The sequence below is a fragment of the Meles meles genome, chromosome 18 (assembly GCF_922984935.1).
Source record: "Meles meles chromosome 18, mMelMel3.1 paternal haplotype, whole genome shotgun sequence".
Taxonomy (NCBI): domain Eukaryota; kingdom Metazoa; phylum Chordata; class Mammalia; order Carnivora; family Mustelidae; genus Meles; species Meles meles.
Genome location: NC_060083.1, coordinates 47920739 through 47944181, shown reverse-complemented (window position 1 = coordinate 47944181; position 23443 = coordinate 47920739). Strand labels below are relative to the sequence as shown.

The following is a 23443-nucleotide window of genomic DNA, read 5'->3' as shown; positions in this document are numbered from 1 at the left end:
GAATGAATAAAGATGTGGTATACACACACAAACACACACATATACATACAATGGAATACTATGCAGCCATCAAAAGAAAGGAAATCTTGCCATTTGCAACAATGTGGATGCAACTAGAGGGTATTATGCTTAGTAAAATAAGTCAATCAGAGAAAAACAATTATCATATGATCACCCTGATATGAAGAATTTGAGAGGCAGAGTGGGGGGTCTGGGGGATAGGGAAGGAAAAAATGAAACAAGATGGGATCAGAAGGGAGAAAAACCATAAGAGACTCTTAATCTCACAAAACAAACTGAGGGTTGCCAGGGCGAGGTGGGTAGAGAGAGGGTGGTTGGGTTATGTACATTGAGGAAGATATGTGCTATGGTGAGTGCTGTGAAGTTTGTAGGACTGATGATTCACAGACCTATACTCCTGGGGCAAATAATACATTATATGTTAACAAAAATAAGTAATTAAAAAAAAAGAAAAGAAAAGAAAACTAATCCAGGGCATCTGGGTGGCTCAGTCAGTTAAACGTCTGCCTTTGGCTCAGGTCATGACCCCAGGGTCTGGGGATCAAGTCCCACACTGGGCTCCCCGCTCAGTGGGGAGCCTGCTTCTTCCTCTCACTCTGCCTGCTGCTCCCCTTACTTGTGCTGTCTCACTCTCTCTCTCAAAATAAACAAAATCTTTGAAAAGAAAATTAGACTAGCAGTTGTGTGCATCCAATGGAGATTAAAGAAAGAAAATTAGGTACCATGCAAGGGATCCACATTTTTCAGTGCCTTTTATGAAACAACTCATGTCTAATTTTTTTCAACCTAGACTACTGGGGGAAAATACTGAAAACATTCTGAAAGGGGCGCCTGGGTGGGTCAGTTCTCAGGCATGTGCATTCAGCTCAGGTCATGATCCCAGGGTTCTAGGATAGAGCCCCACATCAGGCTCCCCATTCAGTGGGAAGCCTGCTTCTCCCTTTCCCACTCCCCCTGCTTGAACACCTGCTCTCCCTGTCTCTCTCTCTGTCAAATAAATAAAATCTTTTAAAAAAATTCTGAAAAAAAGTTAAATTCATATAACCACCCCACCTTAAAATCCATTACAATCACAATCATTCTCTTCTATAATCATACATTTTACCTGGATCCTGAGAGACCAAATAACAAACATCGTTCACAGTCTTAAGGAAATCTGAAAAGTCCAGCATTCCATTAACTGTAATAATGGTTCAAAAACAGAGTGAAAAAAACTGCATTAGCACACTAAGAATATGAGATAAAAATGCAAACTAAAAATGTGAATAGAATTAACTGATATTAGAATACCATATTAGAATACCATAGTCTATAGACAAGAGTAGTCAACATTAACATTAAATATAGAATGTAAAAAGAAAATATACCCCAAAAATGTACATATTGTAATTATATAGTATTGCTCCACAATAATAAGAATGATACAGACTAGAATTAAACATACTGCAGTGCTCTTTGCTAAAAGCTCTAATTTTTATATTTGTAATTAGGTGCAAAAAAAATCATGCAACATGTCAATTTTATATACATAATGATGTTAATGTGAAAGAATAGGATTGATTTCAATGCCCTCTATACCAGTGGTTTTGCGGGAGACTGTGGATCCAGTTGAAATTCTAATGAAAGCTTTGCCTCACATTGTTCCATCACCCTCTCTCCTCTCCTCCTTTCCACTCTTGCTCTTTCTCTCGTTCTCATTACATACAATACACACAAAATACATTAAAACAAATGCACAAAATATTGCACAATATTAAACCAATCCCTACCCCCAAAAGTCATCTCATTTCTCAAGCAAAAAGTAATGCCTATTTCTTAAAAGAAGAAAAAAAATATCTAAATTATACAAATGAAAATGTCAGTAAGAATTTTTTGATTGGCTTGCATGAGAAGTTGATATTATGACTTTTTTGCATGATAATGCACAGGTCATGTCTAATAGCAACTAGAGCTGAAAATCCAGATTTACAAAGTGTGATAAAACACAGAATCAGGGTTCTTAAATCCCATTTTCTAGACAAGCATAGATCTGTGTCAAGGAACATCTGAATTTTTCAAGATTCTGCAAGTTAAATAACTATAAAGTCATTTCCCTCTTAGTAAATGTGGCCAACTTTGAAAGGGTTTATCTATTTCAGAAGAAAATGATTATAAACCCAAAATTCCATTTAATATCATCTGAACCAAGTAACTTATAAAAGAACATTTCAGGGCTTCTAGTGGTCTGCAGGCTTCTACCATCAGAGAAATTGACAAGGCTTAGTTGTTCTCATTTCTAAACCACAGAAACTCTTTCTCTAATATTGGAAAGTTTGTCAAGTTGTCTGCCTCAAAACTTCTTTTTCAGAATAATAATTTGAGAGTGGCTTCTTCAAAAACAATGAAACAACTGCACAAATTTCAATCAACTACTTTAACTTATTTTCTGACTTCTATGTGATCTAGGGTTAAACAGAAACCTTTTGGATAAAACATCAAAAACACAATCTATAAAATAAATAATCGTAGACTAGACTTTCTCAGAAGTATGAACTTCCACTTTTTGAAAGACATTCTTCAAAAATTGAAAAGTCAAGTCATACACTAGAAGAATGTATTTACTAATCACATATCCAGGAAAGGACTCATATTCAGAATATATACTTTCAAAATGCAATAAGAATACAAACATATTTTTAATGGGCAGAAGATATATAGATAGCAAATAAGCACATGAAAATATGTTTTAAATCATTGGATCATTCAGGAAATATAAATTAAAACCACAATGAGATAATACCATACATCTATTAGAATGACTACAATTTTTAAAGGCTCACCAATTCCGGGATTGGCAAGGATAAGAAGCAACTAGGACTCTCATATACTTCTCATGGCAATGTAAAATAATTTAGCTGCTTTGGAAGCACAGTTTAGCAGTTTCTAAAAAATTTAAATATATATCTACCATATGACCCAATCATTCTACCACCAAGTATTAACCCAAGATAAATGAAAGCATATCATCACCACACAAAGACATACAAATGAGTGTTTATACCAACTTCATTAGTAATAGCCAAAAACTGGAAACAACCCAAATGTCCACCATTAGTGAATGGATAAACAAATTCTGGTATATCCATAAAAGTGAATACTACTTAGCAACAAAAAGAAATAAACTTCGGTGTATAAAATCATAGATTAATCTCAATATAATTATGCTGAATGAAAGAAATCACACTAAAAAAATGAGTACTTACTGCAAGATCCCCTTTATATAGAATTCTAGAAAATATAAACAATCTGTAGTGACAGAAGCAGATTAGTGTTTACTTGGGGAGTGGTGACAGGGCTTGTGGAGAGAGAATAAGGACTTACAAAGAGGTAGGTAAAAGAGGTACTGGTTTTCACAATACATATGTCAAAATTTTCAAACTGCATACTTTAAATATTCTGATTATACCTCAGTAAAACTAAAATATGCAGATAATTTAAAACTCCACTGGTATAATGAACAAAGAAAATGTGGTATCTATGTAACTGCATATAAACCCATCTGATAGACTTTGGGGCGTGGAGGAAATGGGCAGATGTTTGTCAAAGGATACAAATTTTAGGTATAAGATGAAAAAGTTCTGGGAATCTAATATACAACATGGTGACTATAGTAAATAATACTATATTATATATTTGAAATTTGCTGAAAGAGATCTTTTTTTTAAGATTTTATTTATTTATTTGACAGACAGAGATCACAAGTAGGCAGAGAGGCAGGCAGAGAGAGAGGAGGAAGCAGGCTCCCCGCCGAGCAGAGAGTCCAATGCTGGGCTCAATCCTAGGACCCCGAGATCACGACCTGAGCCGAAGGCAGAGGCTTTAACCCACTGAGCCACCCAGGCGCCCCGAGAGAGTAGATCTTAAGAGAACTTCGTGTTCTCATCACATACACATATGTAAAGTAGCTAGGTGAGGTGATAGATGTGTTATTTACTTGACTGTGGTACCATTTCACAATGTGTATGTATACCAAATCATCATGTTGTATATCTTAAATATATACAATATACGCAATTTTATTTGTCAATTATATCTCAAGAAAGCTGGATGAAATGACAATTTGACATAAGCCATTTTCCTATGACATATGCATATCCTATGACCAAGCTTCTTCATTTCTAGGAATCTATCCTATAAAAATATTTACACAGATGTGCAAGAATTATGAATAAGAACATTCTTTGTAGCATTACTTGTTACAGCAAAAATTTTAGAGTAATTTCACCATTAATCAACCTGAGACCAATTAAAATGTAACATTGTATGTTGGTCAACTTTCCATATAAGTAAGTATAGGTCCATATTACTTTTTTAAATGGCTGTGAATTATTCTATAGGATAGATCAAAACACCAAAACAAATTGTTCTGAAAAATAAGCTATATGACAAATAAGCTATATAAGTATAAATTATTTCTAATATTCTTTTTTTTTTCCATTTTATTTATTTTTTCAGCGTAACAGTATTCATTCTTTTTGCACAACACCCAGTGCTCCATGCAAAACGTGCCCTCCCCATTACCCACCACCTGTTCCCCCAACCTCCCACCCCTGACCCTTCAAAACCCTCAGGTTGTTTTTCAGAGTCCATAGTCTCTTATGGTTCGCCTCTCCTCCCCAATGTCCATAGCCCGCTCCCCCTCTCCCTATTTCTAATATTCTTATAGTTACAAGCATTGTTTTCTCTCCCATCAGACAAAAGACAGCTAAAACTGAAATTGCTATGTCAACGAATGTGAAACTTTTCAGGTTTTTAGTAATATTTTTATTAGAAATCCAAGGCATGGAAAGTTGACTAACATATAATGCTAACAGAAAAAGGTAACAAAACTGTATGCATATGAGTCCATGTATATTTTTTTAATTATGTGTTCATGCTTGTGTATATACCACACCACATTTACACACATACACACAAACACACACACTCACATGCTTAGGACAATCCTAGAAAAATATATGTAAAAATACAAAGTTTGTCTTTATGTAGTAGGATTACACATAAGTTTTACTTTCTTCTTTTTATTCTCTTTACTTTCTTCTTTATATTCTTCCAGAGAATGAAGTTATTTCCACTTTGAATAATTATTTTAATATAAATCTTCAAAAAAAATCACCAAGAAAATTAACATATGGATAAATAAACATGTCAGAAAAAAATAGAGCTGTTTCTTAACTCTTCTAAAAGTTTTATTTATATCATCTTATTTTTATACCTTCTAAAAGCTGTCTACAGTAGACACTCAAAAAATGATGGGATGATTTGGATAGCTGGACATATTGGATACATACACACTATTGCAACTTGTCAATTCAACACTACTAGATTGCTTAGTAACATTCTATGGGTGGCCCATACCTCTCATAGGATTTTCCATCCACAAATCTTTTAAAATTATAAATCCACATCTTATATTTGAACAGCTGAATTTATTTTATTTCTGGCCACCCCTTCAACTTATCTATTCCATTTTTATTCTAAGCTTGTCTCTCCTCCCTAACAAGCTTAGAATGGTCTGTAAATGTAATCAATTCTCTATTATGTACTTCTTTGATTAAAGTACTGGACACTGACTACAAAAGAAAAATTACTTTTCTAGGTGATTTTAAATGAAATTATTCAGTTTTTGATTTGCATTTCCTTGGCTACTAATGATAGAACATATTTTTATATGACAATTGGCTATATATATTTTCTTTTATGTGAAATACTTGTCCATGTAGTTACCCATTTTTCTATTCTATTACTGATTTGTATGAGTTCTTTACACATTCTATAAACTAATCCTTTGTCAGTTCTGTGAATTGCAATTATTTCCAAGTTTGTAACTTATCTTTTTACTTTAAGGTGTCTTTTGATAAATAAAAGTTCTAATTTTAAAATAAATACATTAATCTGTTCTTATACTCAAACATTTTGCCTTAAGAAATTTTCCCTATCCCATCCCTATCCTATGAAATTAGCAAAAATTAAAAGTCTAAAAATAACAAACATTGATGAAAGTATGTCATAATCTAATCCGGTAATTAACAATCCAATTATGCGCCTGAGGCTCAACTTTCAACCTCATTACCATATATATATATGCAAAAGAAGTTTTTACAACATATTATGAAGCTTAGCTTTCTTATGATTTGCAATTAATCTGACCAACATATCATTTATATCTATGTTTACAGACTCTAAAGTAATAATGAAAACATAAAACTTACCATCAATATCAATAGCCTTTAGAGCTTTTTGCATTTCTAAATCACTTATAAAAATCTTCAAGGTGTGATGGATCATTGGCAGATCATTCACATAAATCTTACCACTCTGAATTTTGCTGAAAATTTTACAGGCCTTCTGAAGTGCTAAACACAAACCGCAAAAACATTTAATTAATTCAAATGAATAATTATCCTTATCCCTGCTACACCCTCACTCAAGGAAAAACAACAACAATAATCACCAAAAGAAGAAAGAGGAGCAAATCTTTGTGTTCTAACCCTTTGCTTTAAAATGGATCTTGTGACTTATTTAGGTCTGTCTAGGGTGAATGGCCTCCAAATCTGTAAGTTTCCTAAAGAACCCTCAGAAACTGTAAGAAAGTCATGCAAAATTGACATAATAAAGGCTCCCACAACTTTATCTGGGAATGTTAAGTCCCTCTTCCATGCTCCTATATCACTTGGTATGGATCTCAGTCAAAGCTCTTGGTATTGTGACTGTTTGCATGTTAATACTCCTCACTAAACTGTCAACTTTTGGGGGGCAAGATTTTTCATTCTTCAAGTGCCAGTGTCTAATTCAGGACAGATCCTCAAAAAATGTCTGCTGAACTGAATTTAGTTCAGTGGATCGCTTCTCGGCCTTTTGGCTAAGATCAAGTGAATTTAGTTCAGTGGATACAACACGTAATATTCAGGAAAAGAGATGCTAGATGACAGTGCTAAATACCAGAGAAAGACTAAAATATTGATAATACTGACTTTAATAATAGGAGTTTTAAAGTACTGGAGATGGAAACCAGGTTTCAGTGAAATGGGAAGTAAGTAAGCAATTAAGGAAAACAACTCTTTGAAGAAGCTTCTTGGAAAAACAGAGTATAAAGTTGATATAGTCCTGGGGCACGGGGGTGGCTCAACTAGTTAAGCATCGAGTTGGTTTTTGCTTGGGTCATGATCTCAGGGTTGTGAGACATAGCCCCGAATCAGCTCCAAGCTCAGTGCAGAGTCTACTTGAGATTTTCTCTCTTTCTCTCCTTCTGCTTTTGTCCCTCCCCCTGCTCTCTCTCTCTCTCTCAAATAAATAAATAAATCTTTTTAAAAAATTGACATAGTCCCTGAGGAAGTAGAAGAAAACTGAGTGAAAGAAAATCAAGAATGAAGGGATTAGCCTCATGAAAGGGCATTTTCTCCAATGAGAAAATAGGGAAGGCCATGGATGTTTACAATCCTAAGAGTTCTCCCCACAAGGGAGAACTGTATCTATACGAGATGACGGATATTAACTAAACTATTGTGGTAATCATTTCACAATATATGTAAGTCAGGTCAATATACTGTACATCTTAAACATACACAGTGCTTCATTCTTAGTTGTATCCCAATAAAAATGGGAGATAAAAGATGTCTAATACAGGGGTGCCTGGCTGGCTCAGTTATGAGAGCATGCAACTCTTGATATTAAGGTTATGAGTCTGAGCCCCATATTGGGCATAGAGATTACTTTTAAAAAGTGCCTAATATGATGACCAGAGTTAAGATAAGAGGAAAAATATGCCAAATGACTCCATAAATATAGAGGAGAGACCCAAGATATGGAAGAATTCAATGTCAAGAAGTGAAGGGCACTATGATTCTTAATATTAAGATACCAAGGACTAAATCCCAGTAAAATCAGTGACTCCAATGCTCACTAATACATTCATTGGATGTAATAACCAGACTTTTTTCCAAAATAATTTGAACTAGAATAAGCACATGTTATATTTTGCCTATCTCATCAATACGACAGAAGATATTCATGAATACTTAATATGCTTATGCCTTGCTCACAGGCTACAGCATTTGCCATATCATGCAATGTTAATTGATATTATATGCCATTAGGAGTAAAGAAAGATATACTAACCACTGAAACAATTTCTATTAAGCACACAATCAGGAAATTAATTCAAGAAATTCTAGAACCTATTATTACCACTTAATTCTTGTGAGTATAAGTTTCTTTGAGGTACTTCATTATATAACGTCTTGTAGAGGCTAGAAATCATTTCCCTTTTCCTGTCAAAGAAACAGCCACATTAGAAAGCAGCACGAAAACAAAGCAAAACAGAGCACGCACACATACACACACACACACACACACACACACAATATTTATGTCATTTTTCCATTAAAATATTAATAAACCTATCAATGGTTTAAGAGTCTCCAGTGTCGCATAACAAATAACATGGAGGACATGGGGAGATGGAGAGGAGAAGGGAGGTGAGGGAAATTGGAAGGGGAGGTGAACCATGAGACACTATGGACTCTGAAAAACAACCTGAGGGTCTAGAAGGGGCCGGGGTTGAGGTTGGGGGAATAAGGTGGTGGGTATTAGTGAGGGCACGTGTTGCATGGAGCACTGGGTGTGGTGCAAAAACAATGAACACTGTTATGCTGAAAAGAAAGAAAAATAAAGTGATATATGTTTAAAAAAATAGATAAAAAAAAAAAAAGAGTCTCCAGTGTCTTACTGGATAGGCTCCTCGTATCATATCTAAGCTCCTCATTGATGTAAAATTGCTTTTCATAAAAACATTTCTAAAAGAACTATCCAAGTGATAGTGAATTATATATTCTTCATCCCAGAATCCCCCCTTGCTGCTTTTAGGTGCTCTATGGAGCAAAATTTACCCGAGTCAGTGAGAAGTACCCACCACCCACAGTCATTTGGCTGTTACTCTTAATTCAAGTCGCAGCAAATTTTCAGAGTTATTATAGTAAGGAAAAACAGGAATATCTTTAAATAGAAAAGAATCCCAGATTCCACAACTTGTCAGTAAAAACATTTTGAGAAGATGATTTATCTAATCCCATAATGCATATATAATTGAAATCATAAAATGCTAGTGTTAGAAGAAATCTCAAGAGTCCATCTAGTACAAGATTCTTGCACAGATGTGGAAACTGAGGCCCAGAGATACAAAGTGAATTATAAAGAGTCTAAGCTAAGACTCTTTAAGGTCTTAGCTTAAGGTTGTAAGGTCAATAAGGACTCAAGTCCAAGTCTCTCATTTCTGTATACAGTGGGCTCAGCTCTACATCACCCTTCCTAACAGCATAGTCTTAGTTTGCACAAACAATTTTGCATACTTTATGTAGAAAAGATAGATGATTCCAAAAAAGAAAAATCCCTAAATCTGAATGCAATATTTAGGGTAAAAAAAAATACAATGACTTAAATACCGAATAATTGAGGAAGGTGTACAAAGAGGTGGTAAAGTCTTCTGAACGCTGTACTGATTCGGCAACTTGAATAAAGAGTTTTCTTTCTTAGTCATGTTCTCCTTTGACAGCTTCACTGAGGAAGAGGCAATCTAGAGCCAAATACAAGAATGTTGATGTCTGAAATCACAAACTTCTTAAAAGGTAGGCTCCTCGTATCATATCTAAGCTCCTCATTGATGTAAAATTGCTTTTCATAAGGAAATTAGTTTATATATACTAAAATTTGAAATAAACTATACAATATTTTTTTGCAAAGCCACATTTTTCTAAGCATGCAACTAAATCATCTCCTAATTAACATTAATATTGTGTCAATTTATAATAACAGATTTTACAAAGCAGGGCAAATCTATGGTAAAGACAAGACCACCAAATTCTAGACTATACATATAGGCTCTGACTATATGAGCAAAACAGTTATTTAAATAATACAGGTAGTGGGATGCCTGGGTGGCTCAGTCGGTTAAGCGTCTGTCTTTGGCTCAGGTCATGATGCCCTGGGGTCCTGGGATCAAATCCCACATCAGCCTCCTTGCTCAGCAAGGAGCCTGGTTCTCCCTCTGCCTGCTGCTCCCCCTGCTTTTTCTCTCTGTCTCACACACAAATAAGAAATCTTAAAAACAAAACAAAACAAAACAAACCACCAAATAACATAGGTAGTAGTGCTTTTTTAAAAAAAGATTTTATTTATTTATTTGACAGACAGACATCACAAATAGGCAGAGAGAGAGAGGGGGAAAGTAAGCTCCCTGCTGAGCAGAGACACACCCCCCACCGCCCGCCTGCCGGATGTGGGGCTCGATCCCAGGACCCTGAGATCATGACCTGAGCCGAAGGCAGAGGCTTAACCCACTAGCCAGCCAGGCGCCTGGTAGTTATGCTTTAAATTATCCTTATGATTGAGAAAATGATCTACTTAATGTATGTATGTATGTATGTATAAACACGATTCAAAAGTGGCAAGTAGCTAGATGGATAGAAAAGCGTCATTTTAGAAAATGAGGACTAGAATAGTAGGTTGTCTTCAATTTTACAAGAAATCTAGAGCCTTGTCTTTTAAAGACCATGCAGGATGTAGAAGGAAGACTATGAAGACATATAAGATTGGTAAGAATTGGTACTGAGATCCCACATAGAACCAAAATTTTCAAAAGGCAATGTTACCAGCAAGAATAGGCTGGGGGCGGAAATCGCAAAACAAAAACAAAACAGTTTATCCCAAACAGAAGTATGCAGAGTAAAATCTGTCTTTGTCTCAGCTCTTGGCTGGAAAAAGAGAGAGAGAGAAAAGAGAGAGTACTCTTCTCGATTAGTTATAGCTACAGTCTACTCACACATGAGTACAGAACTCAAATCTACACTAAATACATGGGCTAGGAAAACCGAAACCAAAAATTCATTTAAAGTGGTTCCGTGTTTGTAACACCTCTGAAGTGCAGGGCAGGAGTGAATTCAAATTCTCCTGGAAGAGAATACTCTAAATCCAGAGTCATCATGAGACTCCGACAGACTTAGATCAAATATATAGTTTGATATATAGGATATAAGTTAACGAGTGAGAATTAGACAAAGCAATAAACAGCAGATTTAGATCCCCCAAGGACTTTATATTAGGTTTATCAGATATCAATCTTGAAACAACTATGGAACATGAACAAAGAACATGACAGAAGACAGGTTTTTAAAAAATAATAAATAAAATTTCTAGAAGTAAAAAATATAAGCAATGAAATTAAAATCTCAATAGACAGGTTAAACTGCAGATTAGACTCAGCTAGAGAAAGAAAAACTAGAAAACAGATGGGAGAAATTATCCAGACAAAAGAGAGTGTATCTAAGTACATCATATAGTGAATGTAGTAGATTGAATGGCAGCCCCACAAAAAGATATGCCCATATCCTAATCCTTAGAACCTATATACGTGACTTTATTTGGTAAAAGGTCTTTGCAGATGGAACAAAGTCAAGGATCTCAAAATGAGATCTACAATGATGTGTTTATAAAAGTAGAACAAGACCTAGGATACAAACACAGGTGAGAAGACCTGTGTACACAGAGCAAGATGGAGGCCAGGACTGAATTTATGATGCCACAGCCAAGGAATGCCTAGGGTCATTGTTATAATAGCAGAAGTATTAACAGAGAGCACAGAGAGCACCTTTATTTCATAAAAATGAAAGTCTAATGGAGGAAAAGGGGGGAAAGCGTTCTTTGCTATATTAAAAAAAAGAAGGAAGAAGAAGAAAAGGGGGAAAAGGGAGAGGAGTGGAAGGAAGAAGAGGAGGAAGAGGAAGTATTTCAGATTGTGACATTTCAATACTTGAACTAAAATGTGATGTAATGTTTGAAAGCCAAAAAGCAACACTCAAAAGTAAAATAAATATTTCCAGATCATTAATTTACCTCAGTTCTTTTAGTATGCAATTGTCCTTGTAAAGTTTTCTTTCTCTTAACATTTTCTTCTCCCAAAAAATCAGAGAATTTTTCTTCTCCACATAGAAATATTGATGTTGCATTCCTAAAATGCACATAAAAATGGGGTTATTCCTGAATTACTTTTTTTTATTACTTTTTGTTTTTCATCTTTTATTTGCAGAACTTTCCAAACATATACAAAAGTAGAGTAATGTGATGATCTTCCCAAGTACCCATCACCCAGCTTCAATAATGGGCAATCTTATTTCATCCATATCCACTTCCCTCCTCCTATTTCTTATTATTTTGAAGCAAATTCCAACATTATACTATTTCATGTGAAAAAATTTTAGTATGAATTTCTAAAAGGTGTTTTTTCTTTCAAAATTATATCTGGAACACAATGATGACACCCAAAAAACTAACAATAATTTCTTAATATTACCAAACACAGTCAGTGTTCAAATTTCCAACTGTTTCATAAATGTCAAAAATTTTTAACACTTTGCATCAGTATTCAATAAGGTCCCCATTATAGTTTGTTGATGTGTCTTTTAAATCTCCATTTATCTATAGGTTCTCCTAACATGTCTTTTACCATCATCATGATCATCATTCCCAGGCAATTTGTCTTATAGATTTCCCAGTCTGGATTTTGCTAATTATATTACCAGGGTTGTAGAATTTTTTTTTTTAAGATTTTATTTCTCACAGAGAGAGAGAGAGAGAGAGCGTGTGCGCACACGTGCACAGACGGGGAGTGGCAGGCAGAGGGAGAAGCAAGCTTCCCTCTGAGTAAGGAGCCCCGTGTGGGATCAAGACCAGAGCCAAAGGCAGACATTTAATTGATGAAGCCACCAGGCATCCCCGGTTGTAGGATTTTAAAGATGTAATTGAATTCATAGTTTTTATTTGCTTTTTCAGCAAAACCACCATACAGATGCTGGTGTTTTCCACTGGGAGGTATATAATATACAAGTGGTTCTCTAATTGTGGTATTAGCTGCTATACTTATACATAATAACTAGACTCAGCAAATCATCAGGGACTAATAAAATATTTATACCTAAATCTATCATTCTTTCTTCACTCATTAGATATTTCTATAAAGAAAAACTTCCTCTTGGGTACTATTTGGTTACTCAGTGGTATAGTTCGTATAGAAAGGTGGGATAATTACTTTATTCTTTCCCTTTATTTACCACTTTTCATAACAATGACTTGGGTCACTTGTAACCTCCAATAGTGACAAAATAATTTTTATACTATTTTGTACACTTGGATTTACATATATTAAATTCATCTTACTTCCTTGTAATTATTACCCTATTGATACCCTAATTGTCACATGTATGGTGGCAGTCTCTTCAAGTAGGCTCTTGAGTCCTTTTGATGCATCCCTGATAGGAGTCTTTGTTAGTTTCCTTATTTCTGTAGCACCAGATGCTCCAGGCTCATCTGTACATTTCCTTTCCCAGACATGCACTTCCTCTAGGGCACTGTGTGTCCCGGTGTTAACCTATTTTATACACTGTTAATAAAAGAAAGTAAAGGAACACTCTACCACCTCCCATTCCTTCCTTGCCTTTTGTCATCTAACACAAAGGAATAGTGAGAATCCCCATGAGACTATCAGCAGATTTGTCAGCAGAAACCTGCAGACCAGAAAGGAATGGTGTGATATATTCAAAGTTCTAGGAGAAAAAAAAAAACCTGCCAACCAAGAATACACCACCTCACAAAGTTGTCCTACAAAATGGAAAAACAGACAAAGAGTTTTACAGACCAAAGAAACAGTGAAAGGAATTCATTATACTAGATTGGCTTTATAAGAAAGCATGTGACTTTTGATCTCGGGGTTGTAAATTCAATACCCACATTGGGTGTAGAGATTACTTAAAATTTAAAAAAAGAAAAATTTTTAAGTATATCACTAGAGAAAAATTACCAAATCACAAAGGAAGAGAGCAAGAGAAAGGAACAAAGAAATTAATAAAACAGCCAGAAAACAATCAAAATGACAATAGTAAGTTCACACCTATCAATAGTTATCTTAAATATAAATGGACTAAATTCTTCAATCAAAAGACATAGAGTGACTGAATAGACTAAAAGAAAAAAAAAAGACCCAAATATATGCTGCCTCCCAGAGGATCACTTCAGCTTTAAGGACAAGTATAGACTGAAAGAGAAGAGATAGAAAAATATATTCCATGCAAATGGAAACCAAAAGAGCACAGGGGTAGCTATATTTACTTTAGACAAAATAAATTTCAATACATGTTTTTAAGCCAAAAACTGTAACAAGAGACAAACAAGAGTCATTATATTATGATAAAAGGATGAATTAATCAAAAGGGTATAGCAATAATATTTATACATCCAACATAATAGCACCGAAATATATAAAACTGGTTATTAATAGGTCTGAAGAGAGAAACAGACAGCAATGCAGCAATACTAAGAGACACTTCAATACCCCACTTTCAACAATGAATAGATCAACAAGACAGAAAGACAAAGGGAAACATTGGATCCCAACTACACCATCAACCAGATGGACCTATAGGGACAAACATATAGAGAACACTCTATCCAACAGCAGCAGAACACACATTCTTCTCAAGCATATATGCAAAATTCTCTAAAATAGATCATTTGTTACACCACAAGTCTTTTTTTTTAAGATTTTATTTATTTGACAGAGATCACAAATAGGCAGAAAGGCAGGCAGAGAGAGAGAAAGGAAGCAGGCTCCCCGCTGAGCAGAGAGCCCGATGCGGGGCTTGATCCCAGGACCCCGAGATCATGATCTGAGCCATGCAGAGGCTTTAACCCACTGAGCCACCCAGGCACCCCAAAACAAGTCTTTAAAACCTTAAGAAGACTGAAATCATATCAAACATCTTTTCTGGTCACAAAGGTATAAAATAATAAGTTAATAACAAGAAAAAAACTGGGAAAAAACACATATGTAGAGATTAAACATGTTCCTGAACAACCAATGGGTCAAAGAGAAAATCAAAAGAGAAATAAAAAACATCTGGAGACAAAGTAAATAAAAACATGACATACCAAAACTTACTGGATGCAGCAAAAGCTGTTCTAAGAGAAACATTTATAGAGATAAATGCCTATATAAGGAAAAAATAAAGATCTCAAATAAACAGCCTAATTTTATACCTCAAGGAACTGGAAGAAAGAAAAAAAATTAAGCCCAGCGTTAATAGAAGAAAGGAAATAACAAAGATTAGAGCCTAAACAAGTGAAACTAAAAAGACAGTAGAAAAGATCAAAGAAGCTAAGAGCTTGTTTTTTAAAAAGATAACCATGATTAACAAATCTTACTAGACTAAGAAAAAAAGAGAAGACTCAAATAAATAAAATCAGAAATAAAGAGGAGACATTCAACTGATAACAGAAATACTAAACATCATAAGAAACTACTATGAATAATTATATGCCAGCAAATTAGATAACCTAGAAGAAATATATAAATTTCTAAGTTTCTAGAAACATGTAAGAATGAAACATGAAGAAACAGAAAATCTGAAAAGACTAATTATTAGTAAGGAGATAGAATCAGTAATCAAAAACCTCCTAACAAAGAAAATCCAGGAAGGCTTCACTGGTGAATTCTACTAAATATTTAAAGAATTAATGCCAAATCTCAAACTCTTCCCAAAAATTGAAGAGGAAAGAACACTTCCAAACTCATTTTATGAAGCCAGCATAAGCCTCAGCATAGCAAAGCCAGAAAAGGACACTACAAGAAAGGAAAACTACAGCCCAATATCCCTGATAAACATAGATGCAAAAATTCTCAACAAAATACTGGCAAACCAAATCAACAGTACATTAATGATCTAGTGGGATTTATTTCTGGGATTCAAGTATGGCTCAACATAGGCTAATTAGTAAATGTGATACAGCACAGTACAGGGAAACCCGTTCCTCTGTGTTTCTCTTTTACTCTCACATTACTACCATACTCACAACACTTCTGACACTGGATGTGTGAGGTCCCCCCCATTCCATGAAGCAATTCTCTGCCACATCAGCTGGGTGTCCTACAAATTAACTCCATTCTGACGCTATCTACCTGAATATACTGTCAGATCCCACAGGTTAAGGGCTCAGTCCCACAAGACAGTCCCCAACCTACTTGTGGAGTCACAACTGATTGATAAATTATAAATCAGAGATTCCTACTACAAGTCCCACCTCGGATTTGATTACTTTTCCAGAAGAGCTCGCAGAACTCAGAAAAATAGTTACTTATGTTAACGAATTTATTTTACATATATGATAGAAGATACAGATAAAGTCAGATGAAGAGATATATATGGCAAAATCTGGGAGGATCTCAGCATAGGAGCTTCTATTCTTCTGGAGTTAGAGTACATCGCCCTCCTGGTATGTGGATGTTTACACCAAGCAGGAAGATCTCTGAATCTCATACTGCTGAGATTTTTATGGAGGCTTCCTCACGTAGGCACGATCAATTGTTAATTCCATTTCTGGCTCTTCTCCCCTCTCCGGAGAGATCCTAGGTTGGTGAATACATCCACAAACTGGGCGGGTGACACACCCCAACTCCATGAGGACAGGAGCTCCTGTGCTTGGGACTCTCCTAAATCTCACTTTGTGTATACCTTCATCTGGCTATTCACCTGTATACTCTGTCATATCCTTTACTAAACTGGTAAACATGAGTGTTTCCCTGAGTTCTGTGAGCTGTTCTAGCAATTAATTAAACTCAAAGAAGGGTCATGGGAACCTCTGATTTGTATCTAAATCCAGCAAAAGTTGTGGGGAACCTGAGAACTTACTACTTGAGATTGGCATATAAAGTGCATGTTGTGGGGAGGGCAGTCTCATGTGACTGAGCCACTAACCTGTGAGATCTGATGCTATCTCTAGGTAGATAGTATTAGAATTGAGTCAAATTGCAGGACATCCAACTGGTGTCACAGAATGGCTTGGTGTGGGATACCACACATCTGGGTGTCAGAAGTGTTATGAATATGGTGGTAGTATGATAGTAAAGGAGAAACATAGGAGAACTGAGGTTTTTCCAAATAACCACATTAACAAAATGAAGGATAAAAATCATATGATCATCTCAAAAGATACAGAAAAAACAATGATAAAATTCAATTTTCTTTCATGATAAGAGATCCTAGCAAAGTGGGTATAGAAGGAATATACATCAACACAATAAAGGATAAATATGACAAGCCAGAGCTAATATCATACTAAACAGTCAAAAACTGAAAGCTTTCCCTGTAAGATCAGGAACAAAAGAAAGGTACCCACTCTCACCACTTTTCTTCAACATAGTATTGAAATCCTAGTGAGAGCAATTAGGCAAGTAAAAGAAATAAAAGGCATTCAAATTGGAAAGGAAGAAGTTAAACTGTCTCTATGTCCAAACATGATCTTTTATACAGAAAACCTTAAAGACTCTATCAAAAAACTGTTAGAACTGGGGCACCTGGGTGGCTCAGTCGTTAAGCATCTGTCTTTGGCGCGGGTCATGATCCTGGAGTCCTGGGATAGAGCCCTGCATCAGGGTCCCTTGCTCAGCAGGAAGTCTGCTTCTCCCTCTCTTACTCCCCCTGCCTGTGTTCCCTCTCTCTCTGTGTCTCTCTGTCAAATAAATAAACAAAATCTTAAAAAAAAAAAAAAAACTGTTAGAACTAATAAATTCAGTAAAGTTGCAGGATACAAAATCAATATACAAAAATCAGTTGCAGAAATTTCTATAAACTAACAACAAATCATCAGAAATAGAAATTAAGAAAACAATCCCATTTACAAAATCATCAGAAATTAAATACTTAGAAATAGATTTAACTAAGGAGGTGAAAGATCCGGACACTGAAAACTATAAAATATTAATTAAAAAAAAATAAAAAAGACACAAATTAAGTGGCAGGATATTCTGTGTTTGTGGATTGGAAGAGTTAATATTGTTAAAATGTCCATATTACCCAAAGTAATCTATAGAATCAGTGCAATTCCTATCCAAATTCCAGTGGCATTTTTCACAGAAATAGAACAAATATTCCTAAAATTTGTATAGAATCACAGAAGACCTCAAAGAACAATAGCAATCTTGAGAAAGAAAGAGCAACCCTTCTAGAACATAGGCAGTAAGCTCTTTGACATTGGTCTTGGCAATAATTTTTTGGATTTGATACCAAAAGCAAGGGCAACAAAAGCAAAAATAAACAAATGGGACAATATCAAACTAAAAAAGTTTCCACACAGCAAAGGAAACCATTGGCAAAATGAAAAGACAGCCTACAGAATGAAAGAAAATATTTGCAAAACCACATATCTAATTAATTTTCAAAATACACAAGGAATTCATGCAACTCAATAGCAAATGAACAAATAATCCACTTTAAAAAGGACTTGAATAGACACTTTTCCAAAAAAGATATACAAATGGCCAGCAGGTACATGAAAAGGTGCTCAACATCACTCATCAAGAAAATGCAAATCAAAGCCACAATGGGATATCACCTCACACCTGTTAGGATGGCTATTTTCAAGAAAAAACAAGTATTGGCAACATGTAGATAAAAGGAAGTACCTATTTATTGCTGGGGGGAATGTAAATTGGTGCAGCAACTATGAAAAACTGTTGAGTTTCCTCAAAAAATTTAAAATGTAACTACAATATGATCCAGCAACTCCACTTCTGGGTATATGTCCAAAAATAATGAAAACAGGATCTCAAAGAGATACTACACTCCCATGTTCACTGTAGCATTATTCATAATGGCCAAAATACTGAAACAATCTAAATGTCCATCAACAAATAAATGGTTAAAGATGTGATATCACTCTCTCTCTCATACACACACACACACAACTGGAATTTACCCAGCCATGAGAAAGAAAGAAATCCTGCCATTTGTGACAACGTGGATGGACCTGAGGGCATTATGTAAAGTAAAATAAGTCAGAAAGAGAAAGGCAAATACTGGATGATCTCATTTACATGTGGAATCTATTAAAAGCCAAATTCAGGGGCACCTGGGTGGCTCAGTCAGTTAAGCTCCTGCCTTCAGCTCAGGTCATGATCCCAAGGTCCTGGGATGGAATCCTGGTATTGAGTCCAGTACTGGGCTACTGGATGCTCTGCAGGGAGCCTGTTTCTCCCTCTCCTGCTGCCCCTCCCCCTTGCTCATGCTCTCTTGCTCATGCTTTCTCACTCATGCTCTCTCTCTCAAATATTTTTTTTTAAAGATTTTATTTATTTATTAGAGAGAGAGAGAGCAAGCACAGGCAGACAGAGTTGCAGGCAGAGGCAGAGGGCAAAGCAGGCTCCCTGCCGAGCAAGGAGCCCGATGTGGGACTCGATCCCAGGACGCTGGGATCATGACCTGAGCCGAAGGCAGCCGCTTAACCAACTGAACCACCCAGGCGTCCCTCAAATATTTTTTTATAAAAAAACCCGAATTCACAGATATAGAGAGTAGAATGGTGGTTTCCAGGGGCTGGGGGTATGGTAAATAAAAATAGGGAAAGGCTGGTAAAAGGTTACAAACCTTCAGCTAAAAGATAAATAAGGTCTGTGGGTCTAATGTATAACATGATGACTATAGTTGATGATACTGCATTACATAACTGAAATTTGCTAAGAGAGTAGAACTTAAATGTTCTCACCAAAAATAAATAAATAAATAAGGTAAATATGTGAAACGAGTAAAAGGTGGCATTTATTTCCCAATATAAACATATGTTATCACACAGTACATTTAAATATATTACTTAAAGACAAATTTTCAGACATATGGATAATTGCTCTCCTATAACAGGAAATCTATGATGGCTTATAGGTTTCCACAAAGTTGTGAGAGAAGTGAGAAAAAATGAAGAGAATGGCTACCTAGGAATTAAAACTATCCTTCTGAAAGAATGGCCACAAATATGCATGATCCTCTAATTTTAGTACATTAGGAGAACTTATAGCTACATTTTTTATTCTCTGAAACTTACAGAAGTATAATTCAACTAACTTCAAGTTTAACTTACATTTTTTTGTGTTCTAGTCTCAAATCTCTAATTTCATGCGAAATTCTCTTCTGCGTTGCTTTAGAAAACTTGACGTCTTTCTTGTTATCAGTATGTCTTGATGACAAGTTGGTTGCAAATGAATTATAGCCATGATCTGATAAACTGATATTTTCTTCTGCCTGGGGAGCAACCAAGATCCATAGTCAACTATGGATCTCTTTCCACATATAAATTAAATATGACATTCTGGGTCAAATAATTATTGTAGATCAACATTTTCTCTAAAATGATGCTACCAAACAGAATTTTATTAAAAAGGATTTAATTATTAGTGCATTAGGCCAGATTAGGTACAAATTCTAAATGCCACCAACTATCTTCAGTGCATTATGCAGCTATAAAACGTCCAGCATTCATGAATGTATTTAACAGTTGTTGAATCTAGTTCTTAAGGCATCTTTAAGCTTACTTCATTAAATTAAAAATTTCTGCTCCATGAAAGCCTCTCAAGTGTATGACAGGACAAGGCACAGACAGAGAATAAATATTTACAAAAGATATATCTGACAATGGGCTGTATTTTTTTGTATATTCAAAAATATACAAAGAACTCTTAATAATAAGAAAAAGCACAACCCAAATTAAAAATAGGCAAAAGATTGAGGCGCCTGGGTGGTTCACTTGGTTATGCACCCAACTCTTGGTTTCAGCTCAGGTCATGATTTTTGGGTCATGAGACTGAGCCCCACAACAGGCTCCATCCTGGGCACGGAGCCTGCTTGGAATTCTCTCTCTTCATCTCCTTCTGCTCCTGCCCCCAATGGCACATGCTCTCTCTCAAAAAAAAAAAAAAAAAAAAAGGGCAAAAGATCTTAATAGACTCCTTACCAAAGATGATGTACAGATAGCAAATAAACACATGAAGAGATGCTTGGCATCATGTCATTAGGGAATTGCAAATTAAAACATCAGGATACCTTTATATCTATTAGAATGGCCCAAATCCAAAATACTGACAAAGCCAAATGCTGGCAGGGATGTGGAGCAAGAGGAACTCTCATCCATTGCTGGTGGGAATGCAAAATGGTACAAGCACTGAGAAAAACAGTTAGGTAGTCTCCTACAAAACTAAACATACTCTTACCATATGTTGCAGCAATTGCACTTACTGGTATTTACCCAAAGGAGTTGAAAACCTATACGCACACAAAAACCTGCACACAGATGTTTATAGCAGCCTTATTCCTAATTGCCAAAACTTTGAAATAAGCAAAATGATTTTTGTATCCATTCAGTAGATGAATGGATAAATGAACTGTGGTACATCTAGGAAATGGAACACTATTTGGCACTGGAAATGAGCTGTCAAACCATGAAAAGATGTGGAGAAACCTTAAATGCGTATCACTAAGTGAGAGAAGCCCAACTGTCAAGACGGCGTGCTGTATAATTCAAACTATATGACACTCTGAAAAGGCAAAACTACGCGGACTAAAAAGACCAGTGGTTGCCTGTGGTCAGGAGGGGTGGGGAAAGTTGAATAAGCAGAGCACAGAAGATACATAGGGCAGTGAAACTGTTCTATATGATATTATAATAATGGCAACATATCATTATACATCTGTCCAAATTCATAGAATGCACAACACAATCCCAATGTAAACTATGGACTTTGGGTGAAAATGATATGCCAGGGTAGGTTCACTGTAACAAAAGTACCACTGTGGTGTAGAATATTGATACTGGAGGAGGCTGCAAAAGCATAGGGGCAGGGGGCGTATGGGGACTCTCCACTCAATTTTGCTGTGAATCTAAAACAGCTTGAAAAAAATAACATCTATTGAGAAAAAAAAAGAAGCAGCTATATTACCTCTAAATAGATAGGTCCCCCAACAAAAAAGAAACTAGAGCCTAGAAGCAATGAACATGTTAGAAAAAGAAGAATGAAGTTAGAAATAAACTCTTTTGAAATCTGGCTGTTTGCTTAAAACAACTGGAATGCAACTAGTTGATCAAAGGTCTATTAGTTCTTAACCCTTGAAAAATTAACACAGGCAATTTATAAAGCAGATCACCAAAGGAGTTTAGAGAACTTCTATTTCTGCATAAAATGGAAATGAAGGGAACTACTTCAGTGACTTTTTAGTCTGCATATATTTGTCTTACAACAGAGGCACACCTTTAACAACTTGCTACATAAAAGGCAATCTGATTTGCTGCCTTAACGAGGTGTTTATTAGGAACGATGAAAAGTTTCCTAGAGGCATTGAGAAAAATGACTCAAAACAAAAACGAGGAAACTAAAAAGAGGAAGATGTAAAAAGAGAGGCAAAAAACCTGTCATCAAAGACCAGATGAACAAAAGCGGTCAAATAGTGAACAGAAACTTTGATGATAGAGAAAATGAAACAACTTCTGAAACTCTATGGTTAATTAAAGATGTAAGAAGTATAAACTATATAGCCTACAGAAGACAAACTGGTATGATATGTTAATATTGTTAATTATTTTAAGAATTCACCTTCAAAATCAGGTTATGAGAGCCCAATCAACAAAGAATTAGGTACAAAAAGGTGGAACAGGTTAATATGTATATCACAAACCTTGGTACTTAGCAAGAAGCCTGGGGGGGGGGGGGTTGTTTTGTTTTGGATTATAGTATAGGTACATGTCTTACCTGGTGGCACCAGATCCATTAAAAGCATAAATTTAAAAGGGTAAGACTCTCACTGGACAACACTGAGTTCTACCTGAGTCCTATGCTTCCAGAAAACAGTGAAAATTAAAGGAATCCCCTCACCCTTTTGTCTTCTGAAAAATGGTTTATTGCAAAGAACCACCCTTCCTCATATACTTTAGATAAAACTCACAGATGATCCCCTTGTTTACCTATGACAAAGCCAAAATTCCCTTTCTTTGACTCATGCATGATGAGTCAAAATGTTTAATCCTACTGACTAATCAGAAAAAAATGTTTATAAGCCAAAATTGGTTAAGCTTCTCTCCTTCCTCCTGGCCCCTAAAATACTCTCTGATCTATTTATCCAGTCATGCCATTCGTTCATTCCACTTCCCCATATCCAGTTCCTCCTAGCCTTGTTGACTCCTATCCATTAAGGAAAAAAAAAAAAAAAAAAAAAAAAGCTCTTTTGCCTAGCCCTTGAGATGTTCGCAGATCTTCTGGTCACAGCCTTCTCCCTGTTGTAATAGTACCCCCTCCTGCTATTTCAATAAATAGTCCCTTTTCCCTTTCACAATAATCCTTTCGAATAAAGTCTCTCCTTACTAACTTCAGGTTGGTTTTTGTTTGATACAATACTGGCCAATGGATAAGAGTACCCCATGAATCACAAATAAGAAGGCTAGAGAAACCTGGTATCTTTTATATTACCGTCTAGATTCCCACATCATTAATTATGTCATCTACAACCTCTCACGTAGGTTTAAATCC

The 23443-nt window shown here is 35.6% G+C and overlaps 1 protein-coding gene across 1 annotated transcript in view; it reads right to left on the bottom strand.

Annotated features, from left to right (window-relative positions):
• Positions 1-23443, bottom strand: part of EFCAB13 (EF-hand calcium binding domain 13) — a 96396-nt gene that overhangs the window by 72537 nt on the left and 416 nt on the right. Inside the window, exons 2-5 of the mRNA XM_045985397.1 lie at positions 20011-20171; positions 11947-12061; positions 9501-9631; positions 8248-8330 (exon numbers count right to left, since the gene is read on the bottom strand). Coding sequence (XP_045841353.1) covers positions 8248-8330; positions 9501-9631; positions 11947-12061; positions 20011-20171 — 490 coding nt within the window. The remainder of the gene's footprint in view (positions 1-8247; positions 8331-9500; positions 9632-11946; positions 12062-20010; positions 20172-23443) is intronic.